The sequence below is a fragment of the Balaenoptera ricei genome, chromosome 11 (assembly GCF_028023285.1).
Source record: "Balaenoptera ricei isolate mBalRic1 chromosome 11, mBalRic1.hap2, whole genome shotgun sequence".
NCBI lineage: Eukaryota > Metazoa > Chordata > Mammalia > Artiodactyla > Balaenopteridae > Balaenoptera > Balaenoptera ricei.
In genome coordinates, this window is record NC_082649.1 from 99,077,108 (window position 1) to 99,103,590 (window position 26,483).

At 47.7% G+C, this 26,483-nt stretch overlaps 1 protein-coding gene across 3 annotated transcripts in view; it reads right to left on the bottom strand.

Annotated features, from left to right (window-relative positions):
* The window catches only part of SRGAP3 (SLIT-ROBO Rho GTPase activating protein 3), a 250,690-nt gene that overhangs the window by 20,306 nt on the left and 203,901 nt on the right, over nt 1-26,483 (bottom strand). For 2 of the 3 annotated variants that reach the window (XM_059940258.1, XM_059940259.1), the window contains exons 13-18: nt 21,887-21,947; nt 20,093-20,170; nt 10,897-11,031; nt 7,475-7,580; nt 7,048-7,275; nt 4,124-4,203 (exon numbers count right to left, since the gene is read on the bottom strand). In XM_059940258.1, coding sequence (XP_059796241.1) covers nt 4,124-4,203; nt 7,048-7,275; nt 7,475-7,580; nt 10,897-11,031; nt 20,093-20,170; nt 21,887-21,947 — 688 coding nt within the window. Of the gene's footprint in view, nt 1-4,123; nt 4,204-7,047; nt 7,276-7,474; nt 7,581-10,896; nt 11,032-20,092; nt 20,171-21,886; nt 21,948-26,483 lie in introns of those variants that run through there. The other variant, XR_009505955.1, reaches the window with a different exon arrangement.

Here is a 26,483-nt window from a genome sequence, read left to right on the forward strand (position 1 = left end):
ATGATTTGCTTGCTGAAGTGTCTGGGGGAGACATTCAGTGAGGACTGAAACTTACTTTGAAGTGTGTTAAAAATAAGATGGAGGGACTTCCCTGGTGGCACAGTGGTTAGGAATCCACCTGCCAATGCAGGGGACACGGGTTCGAGCCCTAGTTCAGGAGGATCCCACATGCTGCGGAGCAACTAAGCCCATGTGCCACAACTACTGAGCCTGCGCTCTAGACCCCGTGCGCCACAACAAGAGAAGCCACCGCAATGAGAAGCCCGCGCACCGCAATGAAGAGTAGCCCCTGCTCACCGCAACTAGAGAAAGCCCGTGCATAGTAACGAAGACCCAATGCAGCCAAAAATAAGTAAATCAATCAATTAATTAATTAATTAAAAACAAAATAAGATGGATTGACGGATGGGTAGACAGATACATGAAAAAGCAAATCAAGCAAAATGTTATCAACTGTAGAAACTAAGTGGTAGTTATACGGGTGTTCACTGTACAATTATCTTCAACTTTTCGGTGTGTTTGAAATTTTTTTATTAAAGAAGATACTGGGAACCAATATTTTAGAAACAAGTAAAAATCTTACCCTGATTTCTAGTCAATGCCTAGAACAATCTGATGAAAACTGTGGACCTCTTCTCAGAGGCACACGTTCCTATAGAAATAAAATTTTGCCTGTAATGGGCCTCCTAAAGCCCATTTATGGATACCTGATGTGTGCAAAGAGTTAGTGGTTTAATGGCTTTCTAGATGTAGATGATGTGCAAGGAGTCAAGGGCAATTTGGCAAATTTGGGGAAAATATCAATGAAAGGATGATGGTGCACATTTTAACTATATGAGCACGTTTCTGTTACCAGTTTCAGTGGTTTCTTTGTCTGGCAGTCTGCTTCCTCATTTAGCATTGTATTAATAAAGTTGCTACTGACTGGCTGCCTTAATGTTTTCATTGTTTACTTCCGACAATCAAGGGTTCTTAGCCTAACCATCGTTTCTTCATAAGTCTTGGAGACAGGAAGAGCAAGCACAAATGGATTTTCCACACTCACACCCATGATGTGTTACAGACTCAAGACAGGGCAGCCGCCATCAGTTAGGTGCAGAATCTGCTGAGACAGCAAAGGCAGGAGACTCTCAAACAACTAACTTGTTCCTCCAATTCGGTCACTCACTGGGTGACCCATCGAATACAAGGACATGGAGTCGTGGTGTTATGGCCGATTTGACCTTTGAAGGGCTGGGCTCCATTCATACAGGGTATTTTCAAGAGAAACGAAGACACCAATGGATCCCCTACATGAAATGTCTTAGAGGAAAGCAGGTAAGAAATCAGGCAGTTAGGCTGCCAATAAATAGTTACATCAATAAAATTCTTTGGACTCGGTTTCTTTATCAGGATCAGGAAAGATTTACACTGGATACAGAGTCAATTAATGCTTCCTAGCCACCTAGTGGTCCCAAGCACTGTGCTAAGCTCTTTCATGTATGTCACCTCATTTTAACCTAGACCACAATTCTCTTGCTGCTGTCATTCCCATTTTACAGATAAGGAGACCAAGGCCAGAGGTTATGTGGCTTATCAAAGATCACATGGCCATAAAGGTCTCGAGTCCAGTGCCCCCTTGACCATTCCTGTAGCTCAACATTTCTATGACTGTTTCAGCTGGAGTTGGCATGAATGTAAACATTTGAAAATGCAATTAGTTTTTCTCCAGAGAACGTCCATGACTCAGCACCCACACCAACACACAGGTTACAGTGACAGCCTTCCCTGAACTGGCTCTCCCGGGGAGGACCACTGTCCTTCCAGGACAATTCTTCCTACCTTTGTCATTCTCAGAAACCAGCAGCATGACAAAGAACAATAGGGGCAGGATCTCCTGGAGAAGCAGACGCGAAGCTCTGATCTATCCCCTTCCAGGGACCTGTGTGCCTCTGCTCTGAGGGGTCGAGGCAGCATGTTCTGGGGGTTTTCTTGGCGGGGGTGAAGCCTGCCAGGTGTGTCCTGTGGCAGCAAGCCCTGTGCTCTCTGGCCTTCCCCCTCCTCAGTCCTGATGCCCACAGCACCTTCCAGCCCCCAGTGAGGAGCTGTGGGGAAACACGGCAGCTGCAGGGTGACTGACAGCGACCTCAGCCCCCCGAAAGTGGGTCCCCCAGGAAGGCTGCAAGGCTCCTCAGGGGGCACCTGACCCGCTTCCTCACAGACGTGTCTGCCTCCACCAGCAGCCCCCACAGGTCTTAATGCTGAAAAATCATCTATCTTGTTGGACAAGAGGTGTTTTCCACCAGTGGAAGAAGAGAGACTGAGAGCAAGATCTAGAACAAGAGCTGCGCACACACACACACACACACACACACACACACACACACACGGGAATAAACAAGCAACAGATGGAGAGAACGAGAAGGGGGGCTGTTAAAAGTGATAGAGGAAGAGGGTGGACTGGAGGTGGTAGGAAAAGAGAGGAAAGGAAGGAAAGAGAAAAGCAAACCACTGCAAACAAGCAGAAGGTGGTAGCCTTCATATCTCAGAACAAAGGCTCTGCAGGACACTCTCCTCAGCTCAGGATGACTTCAGCCTCTGAGGATTCTGGCAGAGCTGAACACTGTGCCTAGATGTGCTTTCCTGCCCTGGGACCCAGGTCCGACCCATCAGCTCCCTCTTGGGCCACAGTGACTGGTTCTCGCCTGGGTGCGTGACTCAAGGCAATGCAGTGAGACTTCATCCCAGCAGCTTTCTTGGAACCATTTTGAAAAGGAAGCTCTTTTCCACTGGGACTTTGGGTAAAAGGATGAGGAAAGCCTGGAGTTGCCAGAGACCACCACACAGGGAGATCCTACCTGAGGAGGAAGCCAACACAGAGGGAAGCAGAACAGCAAGGTGGAGACACATTCCTGACAAGCTCTACTAAGCTCCTGGATCCAGCTGTGCCTGAAGCCATGCCTACCCTGGGACTTTCAAGTATATGATCTGAATCCCTTTTAGGCTTAAGTCAGTTTGAGTTGGGGGTTCTGTGGCTGGAAACTGAAATAGTCCCACTAGAATATGAAAACCCACCTATTAGTCTTGCCTCTTATGCCAACTCCAAGAAACCTCACCTGAGGGCATACCCAGCTCTCCTGACAAAAATGGTGGCCAACAGGGCCTGGGACTGTCCCACAAGACAAACACAAAGGCCAATAAGAGAACTGCTGAATAATGATTTTTTAAAAGTGAGACTATCACAGGGAGAAAGGAGGGCTGTGCTCAGTCAGTATAGGGAGGCGTTGTGACTCTCAGGCCCTCGGCACCTGTGCTTGCATGGGCCCCTTCCTCCATTAAAAGAAACGTCAAAAATTATATCTTACAACTGTATTGTACAGAGATGAATATAATCCAGGCTCATATTCTCTTTTTTCTTATTATTAAAAAAAAATTAAAACATTTTCATGGGCTCTGAAAGCATCGTGGGCCCTGGGCACTGTGCCTGATCTGCCTAATGGAAATGCTGGCCCCAGGTCCGTATTATCCAGACTGCTTGTCTACACTGTCCAGGCTCCCTAGAGACAAACCTGATTTTATTTCCTTGTCTAGAGGGGTGGAAGGTCTGAGGAGTCCCGCAGAGCCCAGGCTGGCCTTTCTCTCTCTACCTGCTCACACTTCCCTGGCTCACCACCGTTTGGCCTCGCCTTCGGGGTACCCACTGCACTGGGTCACCCCTGTAGCCTGGCATTGCCACTCTGCATGGTGGGGAGCTGCTCTCGACCTGTCAGGTGACAAGACGAGGAGCGCCTTGATGACCCATGTCTGGTTCATTGATGTGCCCCAGGTCCCAGCTCAGGCCGGGCGCAGAACAGACCCCCAGCAGGGGAGGGACAGAGGACAAAGCCTGCTTCCTATTTAGGAAACTCTCGTCACTTAGGATTTGCACTCAGGCCAGGCAGGACACAGAAGGGAAGGAGGCAAGCCGTGTGGGGATGCAGTGGACTGGAGGTCTTTCTGGGTCGCTGTCTGCTCCAGAGGATGACGTGCTGACTTGCAAAGCTGGGTGGGTGGGGGTTATGTGGGTCGGCCCAGCAGGTGGGCAGGCATGAGTCAGCAGGAGAGGCCCCAGGTGAGTTCCTCGCCCTGATTCCCCCTCACTCACCTTCATCACTGGTGTGAGGCTCGGTGCCATTGTCGTGGTCAACTTCGTCGATGGTCCCCGGCTCGCTGTGTGGGCTGTCACTGCAAGGAAACATGGGGAGGGGACTCCTGGGGGGCTTTGTACCTCACGCTGCCCTCAGCCTCCCACAAGCGCTGGCCTAGCCCACCTCTGTGCCTTGACCCAGATCAGGCCAGGCCCACTTCATCCCATTTTTTTCATCTGACCACCCACAGACCTTCCTAACAGAAAACCACTCCCGGCCCCCTCACCCACTGGGAAGATTCCCTGAATACCATCTCCCAACTGACCCCAGCCCTGAAATTTGCTGGGCTGTCTTCTTGGTAAAGGCTGTCAATGCCTAAGTGTTCTGTAAGATCTAGAAGGCAGTAAAACACCGACGTTCTTCCTCAGAAGGACCTCAGGCCAGAGCAGAAGGAACTCTGGAAGTACTGAGAGTCATCCATCTGGCTTGGCTCCCTGCCTGTCTTACAGCAGAGGTGACAAGCTCAGCGAGGTGGGTGAAGCTCCCAAGGAGTGGGTTCCTCGGGGCTGCCTCATGGTGCTGCGTGCAAAATCCACATCAGCCCAGGTGGCGAGCAGGCTGGCAACCACGATGGGCTTAGGGGTAGAGTGAGTCCAGGACCATCAATTCTGTCATTAATGCACTGGGATAATTTCATCAGCTGCTGCCCCCTCACTGGATTGTAAGCTTCTTGAGGCCAGGGTTCATTCACATAGTCAGCCAATCAGTTTGTTTTTACTCAAACCATTGATTGAGTCTTAATCTATGCCAGGCACGGTGCTAGGTAAGAGGGATGCATTGATGGGTAACGTGGACACAAACCCTGCCCTCAAGGGCTGAGAAACAGAAGTGCTACAAGTTGAAATGTGTTATATAGGCACAAATGAACAGAGACAAGAACAGGAGAGGGGACCTACATAGGGTGTCAAGGAAGGCTTCTTGGAGGTGACATTTACAATACCATTTAAAGGAATATGGACTTTATTATGAAAAATTCTCCTGGATAAGTTCCAGACTCTGCACAATGGCTTAACACCTTTCATAACCTGGCTCCTGCTGGCCTGTGGGACCTCCTCCCTCACCATTCTCTCGTCACATGCAACACTGCAGGTATACAGAATGCTTTTCATTTTATTGCATGCTCCAGGCCTAGCACATTCTTTGCCCGCTGTTACCTGGCTGACCCAGTTCATCCTTCAGGTCTCAGTCAAGTCACCGTGTTTCCTCCAGGAAGCCTTTCCTGACATCCCTACATTGGCTCCAGGGCCCCTACTCCTAGAACTGCCTGTTTCCTCCTCCCTGTCTCAGGGGTTACTCTTGGTCACGTTACATCCCTGACCCTCAGCCCAGGGCCTGGTCCAGGACAGATGCTCAGTAACCATTTGGTGAATGAATGAATGTTGTCCACTGTTATGAGACCCTCAACCAAATCCTCCTTTTTGACTTTGAAAACTCCTCCAAAATTACCATGTAATAAATAGTTTTCCTTTCTCATGGAGCACAAATGGGATTAAGAAAAGTGTGGTTATTGTATGTAGTGCTTTGGTAAGTATGCTAAGATCTGTACGTGCCTTCCCAGAGCACTAATTATATATATTGCAGCAAGAAAAGAAAACTGGTAATGGCTGCAAAAGCGATAAAGTTGAAAAGCTTCTCTTTGTCTAAAAAGTGTGCTTGCTGGTTGTAGGATTTCTGTTACAGATCAGGGACAGACTGGCTCCAGGTGCCTCAGATGAGATTACAGAGCTGTGGCCCGGTGTTTCTATGCAGAGAAGTGTTGCAGAGAAACAAGGAGGCTGGAACGTTTCCCTTCTTTGAAGCCGCTGCCCAAATATGCCCACAGAACTAAAGCGAGGCAAGAGTCCAGGAACGCTCTGACAATCAAAAGACTAACTCCCCTGTAGGCATCTGGCTGAAAGCGGTGTGGGTAATACCTAAACATACAGCTGTGTGTTGTCCTGGATTGGGAAGAAAGAAAGAGTAGGAACCCTTTGGTTTTTGTCAGTTGGTGTTCTGAATTTTCTGTCTTAACAGAAATGTCCTATTTTCACCGTATTTTAAGGTCTTAGCCTGGGGAAGGTAGTCAGCCCTGAGTTTGATAAGATTCTAAAATATTTCTCCCAAGACCCAGTGTAGCACCAGGTACACAGAGGTGCCCAACTACCACTTGTTGGCCTGGCGTGGAGCTCTCAAAGAAAGTGAACAAACTTTGCCAGGAAAAGAGAACTCTATGTGGTAGGGGACAAGGGTGGGAAGTGTCATTCTCAGTTTAAGAGGCTGAGGTGGGGATGATCCACGCCCCTGCTGCCTGAGATGAGCTTGCAGCTCACCTGGCCAATGACAGCATTACATACATCTCCTAATCGATGTGATTAGTTCACCAGACCCAAGCCTCAGGAGGAGACATAATTCTTGGGCTTGTGTTAAAACATTTGGGAAGGATAAGCTCTTTTTCCACTGGGGATGGCGAGAGAACAGGCTCTAAACTGGAGTTACCAGATGCCTCTTTGAAACTACCAAGGGAGAGGCTGCCTGAGAATGAAGCCAATGTAGAAGAAAGCAGCCAGGGGCTGGGAATTGCAGGACTGAGTCCTGATGATAGTAGTTGAACCCCTGGATCCAGCTATACCTAAAGCCATGATCCCAGACTTTATTTAGTTAAAACTAAATTCCCAATTGGCTTAAGCCAGTTTGAGTTGTATTTCTGTCCCTTATAAACCAAGACAGTCTTGTCTGATGCACCTATCCCTCGTATAAGGCTGGTGCGAAGCTCAAATGAGAAAATATATATGAGAGTACAGACTAAAAAGCAGTAAGAAAATCAAAGGTTTCTTACTGTTCTGGTTCAACAGTAACAACAACAACGATGATAATAATAATATTAAGAAGAATGGAATCTTACCAATATTCTTCCCCTCCAGCCATGCATTTTTCATACACAGGTCCCTCTAGCTCCCGGGGGCTGGGAAAGATGGCTTCATGATGGATGATGATGGTTTTGATGACTTCGTTGACGTGTGCCTGGCAGGACACAGGGTCCTGCCCATCAGGGATGTGCATGAGGGTGGGCCCGAAGCAGATGGCCAGGTTGTAGGGATCCATCATGTTCTCGTCACTATATTGCGAGAGGCTACGAGAAAGGAGTACCCACAAGTCACCAGGGAAAGGTGAATCCTCCCCCGTGGTTTCTTTCTCTTGGGGGCTCTACTCAAGTTCAGGAGGGTCCCATGTTCTAGGAACAGTTGTACCTACAAACCTCAGGACACCCCCTCCCAAAGGAGGCCAGGGCTGAGTCAAAGAGGGCCCCCCCCCTTGGCTGGGCAACTCACTGGTTGAGGAAAGCAAAGAGGTATCTCATGACCACGATGACCACGCGGGGAAGGGTGATGAGGATTTGTTGGATCTGGTGCACCCTCTCAGCTGGGTTCTCCAGTTCTGTAACATAAGGGGACTTTTCAGGGCGCCTTTCATCATCAGAGAGCCAAGTAGCTGACATCTGTGAGTCCCACCTGTGAGATCAGCCCATGTGGTTCAGGGGGAGGCATGTTTTTTGTTTTGTTTTAATTAATTAATTTATTTATTTATTTTTGGCTGCATTGGGTTTTCGTTGCTGCATGCAGGCTTTCTCTAGTTGTGGCGAGCAGGGGTTACTCTTTGTTGTGGTCTGCGGGCTTCTCATTGCAGTGGCTTCTCTTGTTGCAGAGCATGGGCTCTAGGCGCAAGGGCTTCAGTAGTTGTGGCTTGCGGGCTCTAGAGCGCAGGCTCGGTAGTTGTGGTGCACGGGCTTAGTTGCTCCGTGGCATGCGGGATCTTCCCGGACCAGGGATCGAACCATGTCTCCTGCATCGGCAGGCAGATTCTTAACCACTGTGCCACCAGGGAAGCCCAGGGGGAGGCAGTTTTACTCTCAGTTCCAGGGATGGAAATGTGACCCTGGCCTGGCCAATCAGAGCATCAAATTCCCCTAGCCACAGGGCTGGGCCCAGGGAGGGGTCCATGGCCTAATCAGAACAAATCAGGGTTGATCCTTGGGACTCAGCTGGAGAAACCTAGAGAGAAGTTCCCTCTTGAAACTGGATAGAGGAGCAGCTGAGGGCTCCCAGGAAAGAAGATGGTGTCCGGGAGTGAAGTCACCACAGAGCTGGAGGGGACAGATTCCTGAAGATGTCGTGTGAGGTCTGAGTCCAGCTGGGCCTAAACTTTTCAGATATATGAGCCAATACATTCCCTTTTACGGGTTAAGTCAGTGTAAGCTGAGTTTCTGTCACCTGCAACCTATGAGTCCTGATGAACACAGGCAGGGACCAGGTTTTATTCGACTCTTTAAAAACACCACCTATAGCACAGGCCTGGCACAGAGTAGGTGCTCAGGAAATGAACACTGAATAAATAACCACCTCTTGAGCTGTATATTGGTCAAAGAGCCTGGTGATTCTTGGGCTCTTGTCTCTGACCCCCGTTTTCAGGTCAACCTTAGAGATACAGACATTTAATCAGTCAGGCCAGGGTTGGGGGCAGCAAATTGGGCTTGGTAAGGAGAAAAAAGTGCTTTGTGGGCTTTTCTCTGTAGAGAGAGAAAGCTCAGGCTAAGAGTGAGCTACCAAAGCTCCAATGATTATCTGCAGGGCTGATGCATAAACCCATGTCAGTTTCTTTTTCAGAGAAAAACGTGTTTTTCTCACTCAGCCCCTCCTCTCTCCAGCCTCCACATCCTGTCAGCATGTTCCTTTTAAAAGACAACTTCCACCTTTCTCGTCTGTATCCAAGGCCCTTCATTATGGAGCTTCAACCACCCTTGCCTGCTTCATCTCCCAGCTGCCGCCCCTTCGCCAAGTATCTGAAGATGATTAAGAGACATGCTTCTCAGAAGAAGTGGGCGTGCACCTCTGGGGCACTTACAAATATGTGGGGCATTCTCTGGGGTTGTTGCAGTGACTGGAGGGTGCCACTGGCATTTGGGATCCAGGGGCCAAGGTGCTAAGGGTCCTGAGTGTGTGGGACACACAACAAGGCACTGCTCTACCCAAAATGCCAGTAGTGCCCTGCAGAAAAACTGTGCCAGGCCACCTTAGCCACCCCCCACCCCTCCACCCAATCACACAAAGGCTCTCCTGCTCCAGGCCTTTGCACACACTGGTGATCTCTCTTCTCCACCTGGCATGCTCCAGCCAACCTTCAAGGTCTGGTGCCTCAACAAGGCCTCCACACAGAGTGGAAGGCTCTGGCACACATATCGAGTCCAATGCCCACCATACAGGCCCCTCCATGTCCTCGGCTTCAGTCACAGTGCCCTAGACCACCTCCACTACTGTTTATTAATACTGTTTTCTTAAATACATTTCTTTAAAAAAGGAGACTTTACCTCACTCTGTAAAGGAGAAACCAGGATCACTTGCTATAATTAGAAGGTAACATAAAAAGAGATACAATGAAAGCAAAACAATGCTACCAAATTACAGGCAGACATTGTTTTATACAAAAGTTTCTGAGACTGAGGCCCTGCTCTCTCTGTTTAGCAGGGAGAATGACTTATACGTTGGGGGCAGAGCGGGTGTCACTCCTTGATGTAACCAAGGCTTTGGGAGGGAACTGAGGAGGGACTTTTCCTCTCACACTGTGATTCAAGGTACACAATGCCATGACCTTGTACCAGGGGCCGAACACCTTGTCCACTCAGGAACTGGGCTATTGGAGCTTCTGGAAATATTGGCTGAGCAGGTGACACGGGGCTCAGACAGGGATGGGCCTCTGTGGCCTGGGATTTCTGAGAGGTGGTTTGGAGCCTGAAGTGGATCAGGAAAGATGAGCAGGAAGTAGTGGGGGGCAGAAGAGTGGAGGAAGAGCCTTTCACACAAGACAAATAAGAGGGTTCAAGCCTCCTTAGGCTCTTGTCACCTCCTGGGCACTTCCGTGGCTGCAAATATCCCTCAGAACATTGTGAGAAGCATCCCTAGTGAAATGGGGTGTGGGGCAACTTTTCTGTAACGCAAAGAGTTTATTAAAAAAAAAAAAAAAAAGAGTTTATTCCAAAATACTAACATTCTAATGTTCTAAAATTAGAAGTTTATTTTAAAAAATATTCCCAAAAGGTTGCCGTGGATTTTGGCATCTTACAGTCAAGGTGCCTTTACTGCAGCCCCTAGATTGGGCTCCTGCCTTTATCCACAGAAATACTAGTCAAGAAGGACTCTCATGGCTAGTGATGTCAGAGGAAGCCCCCAATCAACTTATTTTCATCATTTCCCTGTTTGCCATGTTGCTGACCTGACTCCCAAACCTTCCATGGCTCCTTGTAACCCAAGGGGAAAAGCTCTGGAATCCTTGCAAGGCATTCAAGGTCTTCCCTTTCTTGCTCCATCTGACCCTTCCAGCATCTTACACCATGTACTGGCTGGGACACCCTCCTGATGGTCCCATTGATCTGTGTGTCCCCAAGCCTTCCCAGGATCCCTGAGTCCACTCCTCCCCGAAGACTCTACTCACATCATCCTCCCTCAGCTGTGATCCGAGAAGCCAAGGCTCCCTCTGCCTCTTCTCTTCTGAGCTCCTCCTACACCCAGAGGTGTACCAGGCCCATGAGTCCTTCTATTATAAACCATCTTGTTATCTCCACAACTAGGTTTTAAGTCCCATGAGGACAAGAGTCATATGGCTTCTTTCAAGGCACCCCTCCTCTGCAGCAATGAGCCTGGATTGCAGCTTCAATAAAGACTGGTCAAGAAATTGATCATTCCACCTGGGAAATACTTACTAATAGTAGATATCAAATCTTGAAACCTTTCCTTAGGAAAGAGTGGGTTTTCCAGTCCTCGGAAATACAGTTTTAGAACGCCAGCGACTGAATTGATATCTCGTTCATTTTGATCATCCACAAGCGGGTCTTCACCTAAGGGGAAACAGGAGATGACGATTCAGCTCGGTAAGGGGGCAGGGTGTGTGCAGGTGGCGGCAGAGGTGACCTGGCCCAGCCTGAACTGGAGGACAGATGTGACAGCCTCCGCCACACGGCATGCTGAGAGTGCCCCCTGCAGCGGATTCTGAAACTGCTCCAATCTATAAGAACGCTGTAGAATTAAAGCAATGAACATCCGTCACCCTACTACACTTACACTCATCTTGCCATATTTGCTCTCCCTCCCTTTCTCTACTTATATTTAGTACTGCTCAATTATTTGAGAGTGTTTTGTAGACATGACAACATATCACTGCTAAATACTTCAACACGTTCTTCCTAAGCATAAGGGTATTCCCCTACGTAACCGTGTACTGCACCTAAGAAAATTAACAAGAGTTCCAAAACACCGTCTCACAGATTTTACTCAAACATTCCCCATTGTCCCATGTCTTTCATAGAATTTTTCAAAAGCTAAGATCTAATCAGTGTTCACACAATTCATTCAGTTGTTATGCTTCTTTAGTCTTTTGAATGCAAAATAGACCCCAACATTTTTTATTGTTAGTTTTTCATAATATTGACATTTTTTGAAGAGTCCAGGCCAACTGCCTTATAGAATGCCTCACATTCAGGATTTGTCTGATTGCTTCCTCATGATTAGAGTCAGGTTAAATATTGTGGGCAAGAATACTATGTAGGGGGCTTCCCTGGTGGCGCAGTGGTTGAGAATCTGCCTGCCAATGCAGGGGACACGGGTTCGAGCCCTGGTCTGGGAAGATCCCACATGCCGCAGAGCAACTGGGCCCGTGAGCCACAATTACTGAGCCTGCGCGTCTGGAGCCTGTGCTCCGCAACAAGAGAGGCCGCAATAGTGAAAGGCCCGCGCACCGCGATGAAGAGTGGCCCCCGCTCGCTGCAACTGGAGAAAGCCCTTGCACGGAAACGAAGACCCAACACAGCCATAAATAATAAATAAATAAATAAATAAATAAATAAAACTCTTAAAAAAAATGGTATCATAATATATACATTAAAAAAAAAAAAAGAATACTACGTGGGTAATACTTGATCACTGGGTTAAGGTGGTGGCCTCCGGATCTCTACACTGTAAAGGTATATTTTCTCCTTTGTAATAACAAGTGTAAAATATAAAATATTTTTGTAAACAGTAAGTGATCTATGTGCATGTCATCATGCTTAACATATTTTACCCAGTGCTTTGAGCATCCAGTGATAACTTTTGCCCAAATCAATTATTACCCTGCGGTTCTAACAAAATGGTGATTTTCTGATTCTGTCATTCCATCTACAATTATTAGGTGGCATTCTTCCCTAAAGAAGAGCTTTCTCCGTGTTCCCTCCACCCTCCTATTTTTTTTTAAAACATATTATGGGCTTGTTTTTATAATTTTTAATTCAAAGTGTTATAAGCCACTACATCACTATTCATTGGGATGCTCAGATTGTCCCCAAATTTGGCTAGGGGGAGTCCTTTCTTATGTCCTTTGATGCGACCTCTATTGGGCACTTCCTTGCTTTCTGGCATAAAAGATGTCCCTGAATCACCTGGTACTTTCCTTGACCTAGACCTGGAATAAAAAACTTCTCTAAGGAGCTTTGTTTGCTTTTTGTAGGGCATGGTATTTAGAAACCAAGATCTAGGTTCTAGGTGTGCTCATTGCTACAGGAGTGTCATAAAGAACATCTAGGTTCTTTCAGTGCATAGAGCTAGAATATACATATATATATATTTTTTCACAAGTTCACACTGATATTTCTAATTCATGTTTAAGATACAATGTTTTCTTTACCTTCATTTATTTTGTATTTGCATTTCATTTTTCTTACAGTGAAAATCTTGTTCTGAATAATATTTATAATTGATATTTTAATGTATCTGCCTTATCCTACAATATACATAAAATAGTTTCAGATTTTTAATAGCAGTATCACCACTAACAATAAACCTACTACATAAAAATTAAGGTTTATTCACAGGGCTTTTTTTGTTTTTTAGGCCCTCAGAACGTATCCCACTAAAGACATATGATCAGAAGACAGAAAGTAGATTAGTGGTTGTCTAGGGATGGGGGCTGGGGTGTAAGGGGTACAGGGAATGACTACAAATGGGTACAGGGTTCCTTTTAGGGATGATGAGAATTTTCTGAAATTAGATTATGGTGATGATGTACAAATCTATAAATACACTAGAAACTACTAAAATATACACTTCAAAAAATGGATGAGCCTTATGGTATGTAATTCAATAGAGCTGTTAAAAAACTGTATGACCAGAGCACATGTTGAAAAGTTACTCTCTGTATGGTTGTCAGTCTGATATACAGCGTATTTGTTTCTATTTATATTCAATTTTAGGGATTTAATTTTTTTAGACATCCTTTTTTTAAAAAAATATGCAATTTTGAAAATATAAAGCATCCACATGGTCCAGGAGTCATAACCAGATAAAAAGTTGCTTGCAGAGAAGCCCTATTCCTCTCCTTCTCTCCCTACACCTTACATTTAACCATTTTCATTAGTCTCTGGTTTGTCCTGCTTATCTTTTTTTCTGCAAAAATAAGCAAATACACATATACAATTTTTTTACGGTCCCTCATTTCTTACACAAAATGGAAGTAGCACTACTGTAGTGCTACTACATATACCTGTTTCTTCTCTTAACAGTAAATCCTAGAAATCCCTCCTTGTCAGTTCATAGAGATCTTCCTCATTTTTTTTTTTTTTAATGGCTGCAAACTACTCTATTTCATGGATAGACCATAATGTAGTCAACCAGTCTCCTGTGGATTGACATTCCCATCTTTTGCTGTTACGAATACTGCCACAACAAATAACCTTGTACCTGTGTTTCTTATTCATAGAGGTGTGTCTCTGTGGTAGGTTCCTAGAAGTGGGATTGCTGGGTCAAAGGGCAAACAAATGTGTAGTTTCATCAGATAAAGCCAAATTCTCCTCCAGTGGGGCTGCACCATTTTCTCCTCCTACCAGCAACATAGGAGAAGGCTGCTTTTCCATAGCCCTGCCCATGGAATGTCTTTTAAATTTTTGCCAATTGCACAGGGGAAAATATCTCAGGAGAGCAGCACTTTTCAGTTTAATGGGGGTTGCTGAGCTAGTTCACCACCAGGAGTTTCCATGGGGGACGTGAAAGGAAGCAGGCAGCAATCTGACACCTCCGTGAAGGTGCTGAGAGAGGTCTGCTCAGTGGGCTCCTCCTCCTCCTCCTCCCAGAACAGCCCAGAGCAATCTAAGTCTGGCAAGCAATGGAGAGCAGAACTGCAAATTCATACTTGGATCTCTATACTCTGCCTCTGTGGGAAGAGAATGTGTGTCACTGCCAGGGCCTCTGCTGGCCCCAACATGCTTTAGTGCGAATTAGAGAAAGACACTCCCCCCACCTCCTGAACCAGGGCTTGTGGCTTCCAGGGCATGAGCCAGAGTTCAGCACACTCCTGTCCTCGTGGCCGAGTACTCTTGTGCAGTGCCCAGCCTGAACGACTGTGTGTGGCGGCCCAGGCACTGTGTTCCATAGGTCAACCTCTCAGACGTTCCCATAGGAGGAGATGAAAATGCTTCCCCCACAGGGGTTGAATATAAATGTCCCCAGCACTTCATGGCTGCTCTTTACTGGTACTGGCCACTCTCCAGATTCTGCTCCCTCAGATCACTGTCTCCGGAAAAGGACTCATCTGGGACCCACCAGCCTGCACTGAATCGATCACACACACACACACACACACACACACACACACACACACACACACACAGGCATAATGACTGATTGCTTAGAATGAGTTCCTCTAGGATTACCTTTTTTTCTCTAAATCAGTTTTTTCTTTAAATTTAAGCTTCAGTTTTGAGTCACTTAGTTGGCTGTTGCATCAAATGATTCTTTGGTTTTACAGGTTGCCTCCCAGTGATGCCAGATGGGATCAGCACAGCCCCAGTTGCCAGCTGCTAATGCCTATAAAATACCATCTTCCCCAAAGGAGAATCATTTAAGAGTTCTTTGGACTTCATCTTCAAAAGTAGCCAAAGAATTCAAGTGACAGGTTATCCCAGAAAATCTTTTGCAGTTAGTGAACTTAAGGTATAAGTAAGAACATTCAGAATACCACACACACAGTTTAGGTGATCTTGGTATAGTGGTGGGACAGCAGTGATTATAAAATGAAAGTAATTAACATGTACATGCTCTGTTGGGGGAGACTAAAGCGAAACAGGTGCTCAGCCTAGAAAAACATTTCTCAGTGGATTTCCTATGAAGTCAATGTGTCTTGGGTTTAACTTTGAAACAAATTTAAAAATTTAAAAACTGGAAAAAAAAAAAAAGAAAATGCTTCCCCCACAAGACTTTCTCATGAGGAGGCAAGAGAGAAAACATAAAAAATATATATATATATATTGCCTATACTGATATAGCACTTTTCAAGTGAGAAGCACACTGGCACATGTGATCTCTCTTAATCCTCACAGCAGCACAGCACGGCACCAAGTGGGCATGGTCCCAGCACCACCCCTCTCACCTGCAAGAAAGCTGAGGCCCCAACAAATGAAACAACTTGCTCATGTAGTCAAAAACAGACACCAGCAGCTCCCAGGTCTCGTAATGCCTGGGAGATATTCCTTCTTCTACCTGTGGTTTTCAATTCTATCTGCTGCCTGTCTGCCTGCATGCCTATCTATCTATCTATCTATCCATCATCTTCCTTCCTTCCTTCCCTCCCTCTCTCCCTCCTTCCTTTACAGTAGAATCTCAACTTTTTTGTTTTTCAAGAAAAATGTTCCCATGGATGAGCAAAGCTTCCTTAGTTGAATTTAGAGAAAGGTGCAAGCCCTACCTTCTCAGCTTCCCTCTTTATCCCAGTATCAGCCCTTGAAGCCCCTCTGAAGGACCGTAAGAATTTGAAAACTCTGCGCTGTATTAAGCTGTTCCCCTAGTGCACCACACGTTACTCTTGTGGTCTCATTATCACATAAAGCACATAAACTAAAAGCACAAGGATTTTATTTCGTCCATATAAGCTCTCCTTGTTAAGTATGGTTAACTTATTGACCACACACACACACACACACACACACACACCATCCATTCTTGCTCTTCCTCCCACAAGGCACTTCGTCCATAAAAGGAGCCATCCAAACAATCCTCCCTCCTAGCCCAGGCCTTTGGCTCTCTGCAAGGGTAGCCAATTTTGGCTCCAGAAATGAATGGAATTCCAGAGTTCAAGATGAGCAGGATGGTGTATGTGAATGATGGCTTCCTCCAGGAGGAGAATTAGAGCTAAAATTCCAGGCCAGTCCAAGAGAAAGCTAGTTCCCACTTTGCTAGCTAGTTTCCCGGGGAGTGAGGCAGAATTATTACCAAACAGCCCTGCCTGCAGCCTGCTCCCAGCCAGGTCGCCCCAGCATTGCCTAAGGGCTGAAGGCAGGCTGCACCCAGGGCAGAGTGAACACACGGTGGGTGTGTGCTCACAGCTCTAGGGGAATGTGCTGCTGGATGGGGGCATGGCAGGAAGCCCGCAGGTCGTCTCTCCACGGCAGGTCTCTGCGGCCAGGATCCTCCCAGCTCCATCCCGAGGCTCTGCAACGTGACAACCCCTCCTTGTGTCTCCCGCTCACACCCCTCTTCCTGAGGTAGGAAACAGATCTGAGAAGGGCCACATCCAGAGTCTAGAATGTGTCAGATCCTACATGCCATAATTTCAGCCCCAAATCCAAACCCTATGTTGATTTGAGCACAGTGAAAGGACCTTTGACTCCCTTTCCAGCTGCCCTTCCACATGAGGAGAGAACGCAGGCAGCTCTCTCACCTTTTACATACCAAGAGGACAGGGGATTGGTTTGTAGGGAAAACAGAGAGGCAAAAAACTAGCCTGGGAGACAACAGCAAACCACAGCTCTCTCCACAGCACAGCTGCTGATTCCTGCTTTTCCATGATGTTTTCTCCTTTATTTTGCCAGAAGATTACAGAAAGATCTCAAAACTTGAGTGCTGAGTTTGAGATTTATTGACAGCAAAATATAATAATAAAAATCATAATCCCAACTAAAACCCTGGTTGACTCATGTCAGAAGAGAAAGAAAGTGGGTTTAGGAATAATAAGCCAAAAATGGATTTCCAACATGTAATTTTTCAGAAGCTTAAGGAAAAAGAGGTCTGTGCTCCTTTCAATAGCCTTCTGGAAGGAGCGTAGGCAAGAGCTTCGCCCAAAGAGAGAAAGAAAGGGGCCAAGGAGGAAAAGACCCATGTCTGTTTGAACAAGTGGCAAAGGACAGGCACCCTGCAGGGATTAGAGGGTTTAAAGTTTTAAAAATAAAAGGAAGAAAGGAAAAACACACAATGTACTGGTTTGGAGAGAAAGTTCCATCACAAGTTAGAGCAGGTGGGCCGCGAGGAGTGGGCTCGGGCCGCTCGCTGCCAGGGGCTGCGGAGAACACAGCGGCGAGCCAGGGAGAGGGAAGCTGGTTTCAGGAGAGTGGGGAGGAGGTGCCCAGAGGGTCAGCCAGGTCAGGAACCCAAACCCAGGGCCAGTGGGTGGTGAATGTCAAGAAACAGAAAGTAATGCATGTGAAATCTGGGTACCAGCCGGCCCGGAGAAGCCAGAAAGGGTTTTTCTAAAAGAGACATCCCAGGAACTATTCTTTTAGAATAAGCCGTGCTCTCGTGTAGGCTCGGGTGGAGCAGAAGGACGAAGCGGGCAAGGGAATGAGATTCATCCCGGAACGGGGGTGAGAGGGAGAGGCGCCAACTGCACACGTGAGGCAAAGAAAAAGCAGAAAACAATTTTTGCAGCTGAGGTTTGGGTCAGGTGATCTCTTCGCTCCAAGGAGCAGAGAACTCTAATTTGCACAAATACCCTTCCAAGGCACCTGAGCAAGTAACAGAAGGCGCTGACCTTAGAAATCACGTTCGGGAAGGAAAGGAAGCAGCGCTGCTGGGGTGGGGATTGGGTCTGGCTGCCTGGTACGGCGAGGTACTTACTTACAAGACACTGGCAAGTAAGAAAACACAAGGGGGAGCGGTCACCGGGCTGGAGGCACCAGGCAGTTTACTCATGACATACAAGGAAGTCTCTCTGATGGGATGAGCCTGGGAGGATGGAACCAGCAAAGGATCCAGACCACGGCTCTGTTCACTTACAATGAACACAGGGAGCAGGGGTGTTAAGGAGTTGGGGGAAATAAAGAAGCCAAACCCTGGCTGGGCTGTCTGTCGTTGCCAAGAGAAGTTCAGGGAAATGATGAATGACACTTCTATCAGGGATGCTGAGGGGAGGATACCTCTTGCTTTGTGGGCTTTGCACATGCTGTTCCCTTGGTCTGGAATGCCCTCTCCCTGCTTCCCCTGACTCTTACTCTTCAAGCCTCAGCTTAGGCATTTCCTCTTCCAGGAAGCCTTTCGAGGCTTTGCTATTCCTCCCCCTTCCACCCAAGCTGGGCTAGGGGCTCCCATGCTACCCAGCGCTTACTCCATCCTTGCGCTGACCGTGCTGTTTACTAAACCGGTTCTCTGCTAGCAGTGACTTGTCTGCTGTTCCTATCATATTGCCAGGCCCTAGTCCATTACCCACTGCAGTGCAGGGCTCAATGCAGGCTTGTTGAGTGGATGAATAAATGCGTGAGTAGGAGCTTAGAGCAGGGCAATTCTGGGGCTCCCCGGTTCTAAGTACCCAAGATCCTGGAGTGGACTCCAAACCCTAAGCTCCCCAGGACCCTCCTCATGTGCCACTGAGAGCCACATCCAGCCCAATCCTGCTCTCCACACCCGGTTCCAAGCCAGAGTGCCTAGCGCTGCAAAGCTCTGTGCTGGGGGCTATGGTGGTGACTGCCTGGGGCTGACAGACCGCTTCCTCTACCCTGGAGCTGGATCTCAGGACAGAAGCGGGAGGATAGGGTGACGGTGAGTCTGCTCAGGAGGCAGCCCCTCCAGGGGAAGCCTGGCAATAAGTCGGGAGAATTCTAGGGCGGCAGCCCCGGGGAGAGGCTTGCTCAGAGCACAACCAACAAGGACAAACCATACACCTTCCAAGGCTATTAGGAGGATTACATAGAAGAATGGGTAAGAAAGTGCTTTGTAAATTGGGATGTGATGTATTGCGGGGAAATGGGTTTGGGATCGGGGTCCTCAGGCCAAACTTAGTACCTAACTACTCAGAGAAAAATGTAGTAAATCAGAGCTGAGGAGTAACTACGGAGACGGGATGCTTCCAAACGCTGTGAAACTAGAGGTGGAGATATTGCTTAGGATGCCCCACACTGGCTCTTCTTTCCTCCCTGGGATGGGCTTTGTTCAACAACCAGAGAGCGTGATGCTGGAAAATATTGCCTTGAACGGAAATGCACGGACTCTCAGTTTCACTGTAGCAGCAAGATATGTACTAGTATAAAAAGACAGAGGTTTAAGAAGAATTGAGCTCCTCCTGACCCTAGTAAGTCCTTACTTTGCTTGGACACTGCCACTGGCCATCTGTTCCCATCAGGGATCCCGAGGCCAAGGGAGACTCAACCAAATAAGCCACATTCTGGTGGCCACTTCATTTCTGATAAGCTTTTATACCAAAGTGGGAACTAGGTAACCTCCCCAAAGGTGGGGGAGTATAGCTTTGCCAAAAACACTGCATAAAAAAGAATTAGGCAATTCTAAGCCACTCCATGTTATCTAGCTTCTTCCAACTTTTCTAAAACACAGCAGCCTTTACAGATTTGCACAATGATTCCAAGGCCCTCTTTCCCAGCAACCACCGTAGAGCCCACCAGAGAAAGTCACCCATGTGTGCTGGTAAATGTTCAACAGCTAGCTCTTTGGCGGGGAAAAGAAAAAGATCAAAGGTCTTAGTGTTTGCCAATTTCTGTGGTGTAAATACTCCCACCTTGGCTGATTTCGAGCTACCAAGGTGAAGTCGCTGAAGGTGAAGTTGGGAAGAGATGTTGATACAAGCTGCCCCAGCACCGCTGGCTCTAAGACATGCGTTAACACCCATCCTGGCTTCCTCTGGACACAAGCTGGAGATGATCACTCCACACCTACCTCTCTCAAAGGAATTTTTGATGTCATTGACTTCAACCTGGGATCCTGGCACTCTGAAGATCCCTTGCTGCTGGAGTCCTAAAAGAAATAAACAAAAAAAGAAAGAGAAAATGCCTTGAGCTCATCAGACCACTGGGAACACGACGACTCTCCCCACTGCTTGCCTCTTTCTCCCACCATCCTTTGTAACAGAGTCATTCCCAGTGACCGTCTCCTGGCAGAAGCCCAAAAGGAGCCTTTGCGATGAACTTCAGCTGGTCCAAATACTCAGTCACATTCTGCTTCATATGTCTAGGGTCTCTTGTTTGGGCTTGAAGGAAACAAGATGTTTATATCAACACTGGACCAGTGAATGACTTCCACTCTAACCCACAGGCTAGCTCAATCAAATAACTGGGTAGTGAATGCTGCCTAGTGCGTTCATCAGTTGCACTGGTCCCAAGTAGCTTGGCCTGAGTTTACAAATGCCATCGGAGTTTAACAGCCACAGAGATTTTGAATGAGAATGATTAATGCCACTCCCTCAACCATTCCCTCGCCCATCACAGACATCGTCTTCCTTCAAGAAAATCTAGAGTCTAGAGTGCATGCTGGCTTGGGATCAAGGAGTTTGGGGGACGTTAACTTATTGAAGAAGGACAATCTCATTTTTTGTGTGTTTCTACAAGGCCATAAAAAAGAGGAGACCTTGATACCTGACACAGCAGTAACAACAAAACAGCGACCTATTAGGTTGAAGGAATTAGAGGGTTTCCCTCATCTGAAAAGGGAATTAAGACTGGGATCCTTTCCCTGAGATTCAGTTTTTCTGTATGAAACAACTCTCCACTTTATAATTCAGGAAAGTGTTTACCCTTAAAGGCAGGCTTTAGTTAAAGTTTGGTTTGTACATATAGTATGTGCTCAATAAACGTTGTTCATTTCTTTCGTTAACCAATGCTGAATTTCTACCACCTGTGTCTCTTACCCCATCCTCCTGGCTCATTCTTGTCCAGTCACACTGGCCTTCTTTCCCATATTAGGTCTTGACACTCGCCATTCTCTCCACCTGGACTGCATGGCTGGCTTCTTCTACTCAAATATCACCCCCTCGGAGACGGCTCTCCTTACAACCTTAGCCAAAGCAGGCCTGCCCTCCTCCAGCCATTCTCTATCCCCTTTAATTAGTTCCTTGGCATTATCACTATCTGAAATTATATTATTTGTCTCTCTGCTTGTTCATTCCCTTGCCCTTCTAATTGGTCATGTAAGCTACCTAGGGCCAGCATCCTACCTGTCTGGTTCGTGGCTATGCTGCCATTGTCAAAAACAGTGCCTGCTATGCACTCTGGAAATATATTTTTGGAGGAATGAATAAATGAATAGATGGAGGCACAATTTAAGTGCTGGGGACACCATGTAGCAAATCCCAGACACTCTATTTCCTCCATGGAGCTTACCACAGTCTAGCAGGATTAACTGATCGGTTGACCAACGTCATTCAGCGCTCAAAGTGCAGAGCTCTGGGCTTGGGTGGGAGCAAAAAAGGAACTAATACAGTTCTCCCATGTGCCCTCCCTGCTCCTCGGTTCTCCTAGTTCCTGGGTCTTCTCACCACCACTTTCAGTTCCGCTGACACACAAGGCTCAACAGACAGCACTCAAGACAGCAGCTGTTCTATGGAACGTTTTCCCTCTCAGAAGCAGAGCAGCAACGGGAAATCTTCCCAGATGAATTTGAATCTCATTTCTTATGAGAGCAGCCTAGCACCTGTTCTGGAAAGAGCTGAAAACACTGCCCTGAGATCGAGCTTACCGTATAAATTGATGTATCTGATGCAGCTCTCGACGACCAGTGGTATAGCTTGTCCTGAATCCTTAAGAAAAAAAGTTGTGAGTTGTATTGGACTTGGCAACCACCACAGGAGAGAAGACACTGCAAACACAGATTATGAACTCAAGCCAGAATATTAGTACCATCGGATTAGTAGGAAAACAAGCAAGGAACCACTAATTCTAAAGTCTCCACAAACAGTTAAAATAGAAAGTCTTCTGTGATTGCAGAAAAGCCATAGCTGTGATCATTTTAAAGAAATGCTCTGTCTTCCTACTCAGCTGGGAAGGAATCAGGGCTCAGGAGGCCTGATAGGCACATCAGGGAAGGCGAGGGAGCCCACCGTCTGGAGGGGCTGGAATCTGCCCTCGAAGACTTCTCTGCCTCCCACTGCCCTCAGCCCCATCTCAACTCTCTTCTCCCAGCGCTCAGGGCAGGATCAAGGCCTCTGCCTAGTACTGTAGGACCTGCTGCCAGAATTAAGAAGGACACACCATGGGGGAAGCAAGGCTGGCCCCAGGGGTCATTTTGAGCTCGGAGAAGGGAAGACCAATTCTACTCACAACGTAACAACCTAAACATCTAGACAGATATTTGTTTAACAGTAAACACATTACAAGGAAAAGTTCTAGAAACAGCTAACGTCAGCCACTGACCACTGAGTGGCAACCTTAGTCAGAAAGGCTGAATAAGATGCAGTTCTAAATACACGCATCTGGGGTGTGAATGTATTTTCAATTATATTTTCCTAGACTGGCCCATGGCCCCAGAGAGCTGGGCAAGGGATAATTTTCTTTCGGATCCCATGATTGGTTGACCTCTCTGCTATTTCAGGCCACTTACAGAGCATAAAATTTTTTAAAAACTCTCTTTGAAAATGGGGCCAAATTAAGCACTAGCCTCCTCAGAAGGTGAGGAAGCAATGAGGCATATGTAATATGCTCATGTAAAGGGACAGAGAAAAAACCATGAATTTGGATGCTTTCGTGGCTCCTCCACACCCCACCTGCAAATTCCTTCCTTGATTAACTACAGTCACAGAGAGGATAATAAAGTGGACTCATTGGCAACAGGCAAGGCGGGCCCTGTGCTACAAGTCAGGGCTAAAGACAGGTTCCATCCAGTTAAATGGGGCTGACGGACCTTTCCAGTAAATACCTGGTTCCTGGTTCGAGCATTTCTTCTTCCTCTGATAACAAAAAATAAACAGGCAGCAGAGCAGAAGAAAAAGAAAAGATTACGCAGAAGTAATAAGACCAGTTAGAGCAAGCAGCTCCTTCAGAGTCCGGGAACGCCGAAATGCAATGGCAGCCAGCGGAGGTCCGGGGAGACGGCAGGCAACCTGTGGGCCCAGTGGAGCTCTGGACCTGCCCGGCCAGCCTTCCAGGGTGGCTGCCTCGGACGCCAGGGGGCAAAGGGGCCTCTTTCAGTCCTTGTCAAAGGGCAGGAATGGTGTGTACTGAACACTTGCTTCACCCCAAGTCTAGCTTCTCCTCAACACGGGGGCTGTTTATTCACCAACGGTGAGAGCCCACCTAAGACCCCTTAAGGTTAGCCCAGCCACCCACAGGAAAGGAGGGACACACGCCCTCAGGTGTCTACTGTGACACTGTCCCTGCAAGTCAGCTCAGGAAACCTCACTCTCAGCTCTTAGTTAACCAAGACCGTGTTTATCAGGTGCCCTCTGGATAGGACCAAACAGGATTCCATCTGGTTCCAAATTCCACACAGCTGCCCGTGCTTTCCTACCAAACACCTGGGGCAGCTTGTCCCGGGTACCCACTTGGCCCTGCTTTTCTTCTGCCCACGGACCCTCACCCTGGCACTGAAAAAGCCTCAGGGAACCCAAAAGCTGACAAAGCCTGGAGGGAGGGAGGGCAGTGGAGTCAGAGAGCCTTCGTGATCTTGCGGGCAGAACCGGAGACTTTGCTTTCACTGAAGTCGCCCATCTGCAGGGGAGCACGGCCTCTTCTTTCTTCCCACACGTGCAGTGGGTCAGGCTCTGGGGTGCGTGCTGTGTCTCATCCCGACTGAGAAACGGGAGGATGTGCGCCTGCTTGCTGGTGTCACCCGTCCAGCCCCTGGCATCTCAGCAACTAGAATTTTCCTATGTCGACTAAGCCTACCTGAACCTAGGACAGCAGTGCCAGGTGATCAGACGGGGCCCCATGGGCACTCTCCGGAAAGCCCAGGCAGCACTAACAGCTAACATTTCCATGGTGTTTACTCTGCCCCAGGCAGAGCTCTAGAACCTGGCAGGTGTTACTCATCTGATCCTCGTCACACACTCAGGAGGTGGGTAATAATCATTCTCATTTTATTGAAACAAGGTAAGGACTCCCCCTGCCCCATCCCGAAGGTAGACCTCCTGGGCCTCAAAATTTATCATAATAAATTGGGTTTCCTTCTGTCCGAGAGAAGGGGGTGAAAAAAATCAAGGATTTTGAAAAGAATCCATTCAGGTAAGGTCCTAGAAATTTATAAAAGTAACTCCAACTACATTTATCCGTCATTCTTGGGGATGCTTCCTTGTCCCTCTAAACCCTCATAATCATGGAGTTTCTGTGATGTTATTTTATTGAAAAGCCTTTCAGAGCTTTAGAATTTCAGAGCTGGGGATTCTTCCAGATAGCATGGGAATCATAAGAGGAAATTAAATTCCATTCCCAAAGGCTGAAGGACTGGATGCATCACACCGCCTTTTCATTTTCTGAGAGTTAACAATCCTTGAGGTTGGGGTCCCGCCGCTGCAGTGTGTCCCCACAGGGAGCTTAGAGTGGGCGCGCAGAAGAGCTGGCGGAACTGCACTGATGATGTGAGGTACAAGCACACGTGACTATAAAGAAATGCATTCGCTCAACAAACATACTTTTTTCAGTCAAACGGTCCCCTGAGGAGCCTGTGCTCTTATTCCAGCAACATGCTGCTGCCCAGTGCTCTGGGGTGTCCCTCTCTGGGGGCTCTTTTCAGAGCCAGTCCCCTAGTGTCCACTACGGCCTATGCCTCTTGCCATGTTGTGGCTCCAGTGGCTACAAAGCCGGGCTCTGATTGGCGCTGCTTTTCATTCCAAAGACTGGGGTGTCTGTTCTCAGACAAAGTTTTGGCACCGCTGACAAAGGTCCTGCTGCAGGCTCTCGGAAGACTGACCAGCTGCAGCAACGGCTATATATTTAGAATAAGGATGTGGCTTCCTGGTGACTACCTCCAAGGGGCAGACACTCCCACGGTTGATGCATGACACTCGATCGTCATGCATTTTATGTAGGAGCTCTCCATTCAGAGAGTGTTTCACTAAACAGAACACCTAACTTGCAAATGCCATCAGGTAAGAGCTCCTTCCAAGCGTCCTGACAGAGCACCCGTTTCCAAAGAGCTGAGCATATTCTGAAAGGTGTCTGTGTCTCTGGGCCTTTGCTCATTCTGTTCCTCCTCTCAGGGGCTCCTCCGTCCTCCCCTCTGCCGTGCTCCGACCCGTCCTTCAAAGCCGCCCGGGCCCCAGTGCTCACAGTTCTTCCTGCTCTGCGCTCTCACAGAACTTATTTCCGTGGGGAATCAGTCACCAAGTGCTCATCCTGAATCATCTTCCGTGTTCAGCTTTCTGTCAGAAACCTCCTGAGCAACATGATAAGCTCCTTGAGGGCAGAGAGAGTAGCAAATGGGCCTCAGTCCCCTCTCAGTTCTGGAGTATGGCTTTTTCGAGAAAAAGTCTTGTTGGAGCGAGGAGGGAGGATGAAGAAAGGGCTCTTGAGACAGCCCCTCTTCCCATGACCTTCTGGATGGCAAACTGCTCACTCGGGTCCCCTCCAAACAGCACCCCTTCCCTGATGCACGCAGGAGCGCCCCTCCTTTTGGGGTCCTCCACACCTCCCTCCTCTGAGGCATCCTAGAGCGGCTGCTGCTGTTTCCCACCCCCGGGCAGTCCCAACCTGTGCCCTCCTTTTCCCCTTTCCCTTCCCCCACTGTCCCCCAGAACTCAGCTTACAGGCAGAGGGACCCAGGCTGGTCCTGCCTACCCCCTCCCACGCCTGAGGCCAACCCTCCCTGCCCGGCAAGTCCTGTGCGTGCCCTACATGAGGCCAGAGGATAGAGAGCCAGAGCGGGGGCAGCCTCAGCACTCCCAAAGTGTCGGCAGGGCCCGAGAACCTGTACTTTTCTCCTGACTCTTATTTTCTGCAAAGGGTCTTCGTTAGATGGGGGCAGGCTTCCAATAACTGTCAGGGACCTTCCGCTGTTCCCCTAAGTAATGTTCAGAATGCATCTCCCCTTCCTCAAGTGTGTCCCCCACGTGCTGCCCTTTTCAACTCCATCACCATCTTAACTTGCCTTGAGCTGTTCTATCTGGAATGGCTTGATCCTGCACCCTTTGCAGCCAAGAAGCAAGAAGAGAAACTCACTGAGGTGAAAAGCTTTCTTTTTAGTTTAAGGTGTAAAGGATTAACCTGGAATTCTAAAGGAACTACCTCAGCTCTTTTCTCTTCTCCCAAACTGCCTAACAAGAAACAAAATTAGGTGGAAGGGTTGTCTCTCGTACAAATTGTATGTGTTGTGTTCCCTTGCTGGTATATTCTCAACTTTAAAA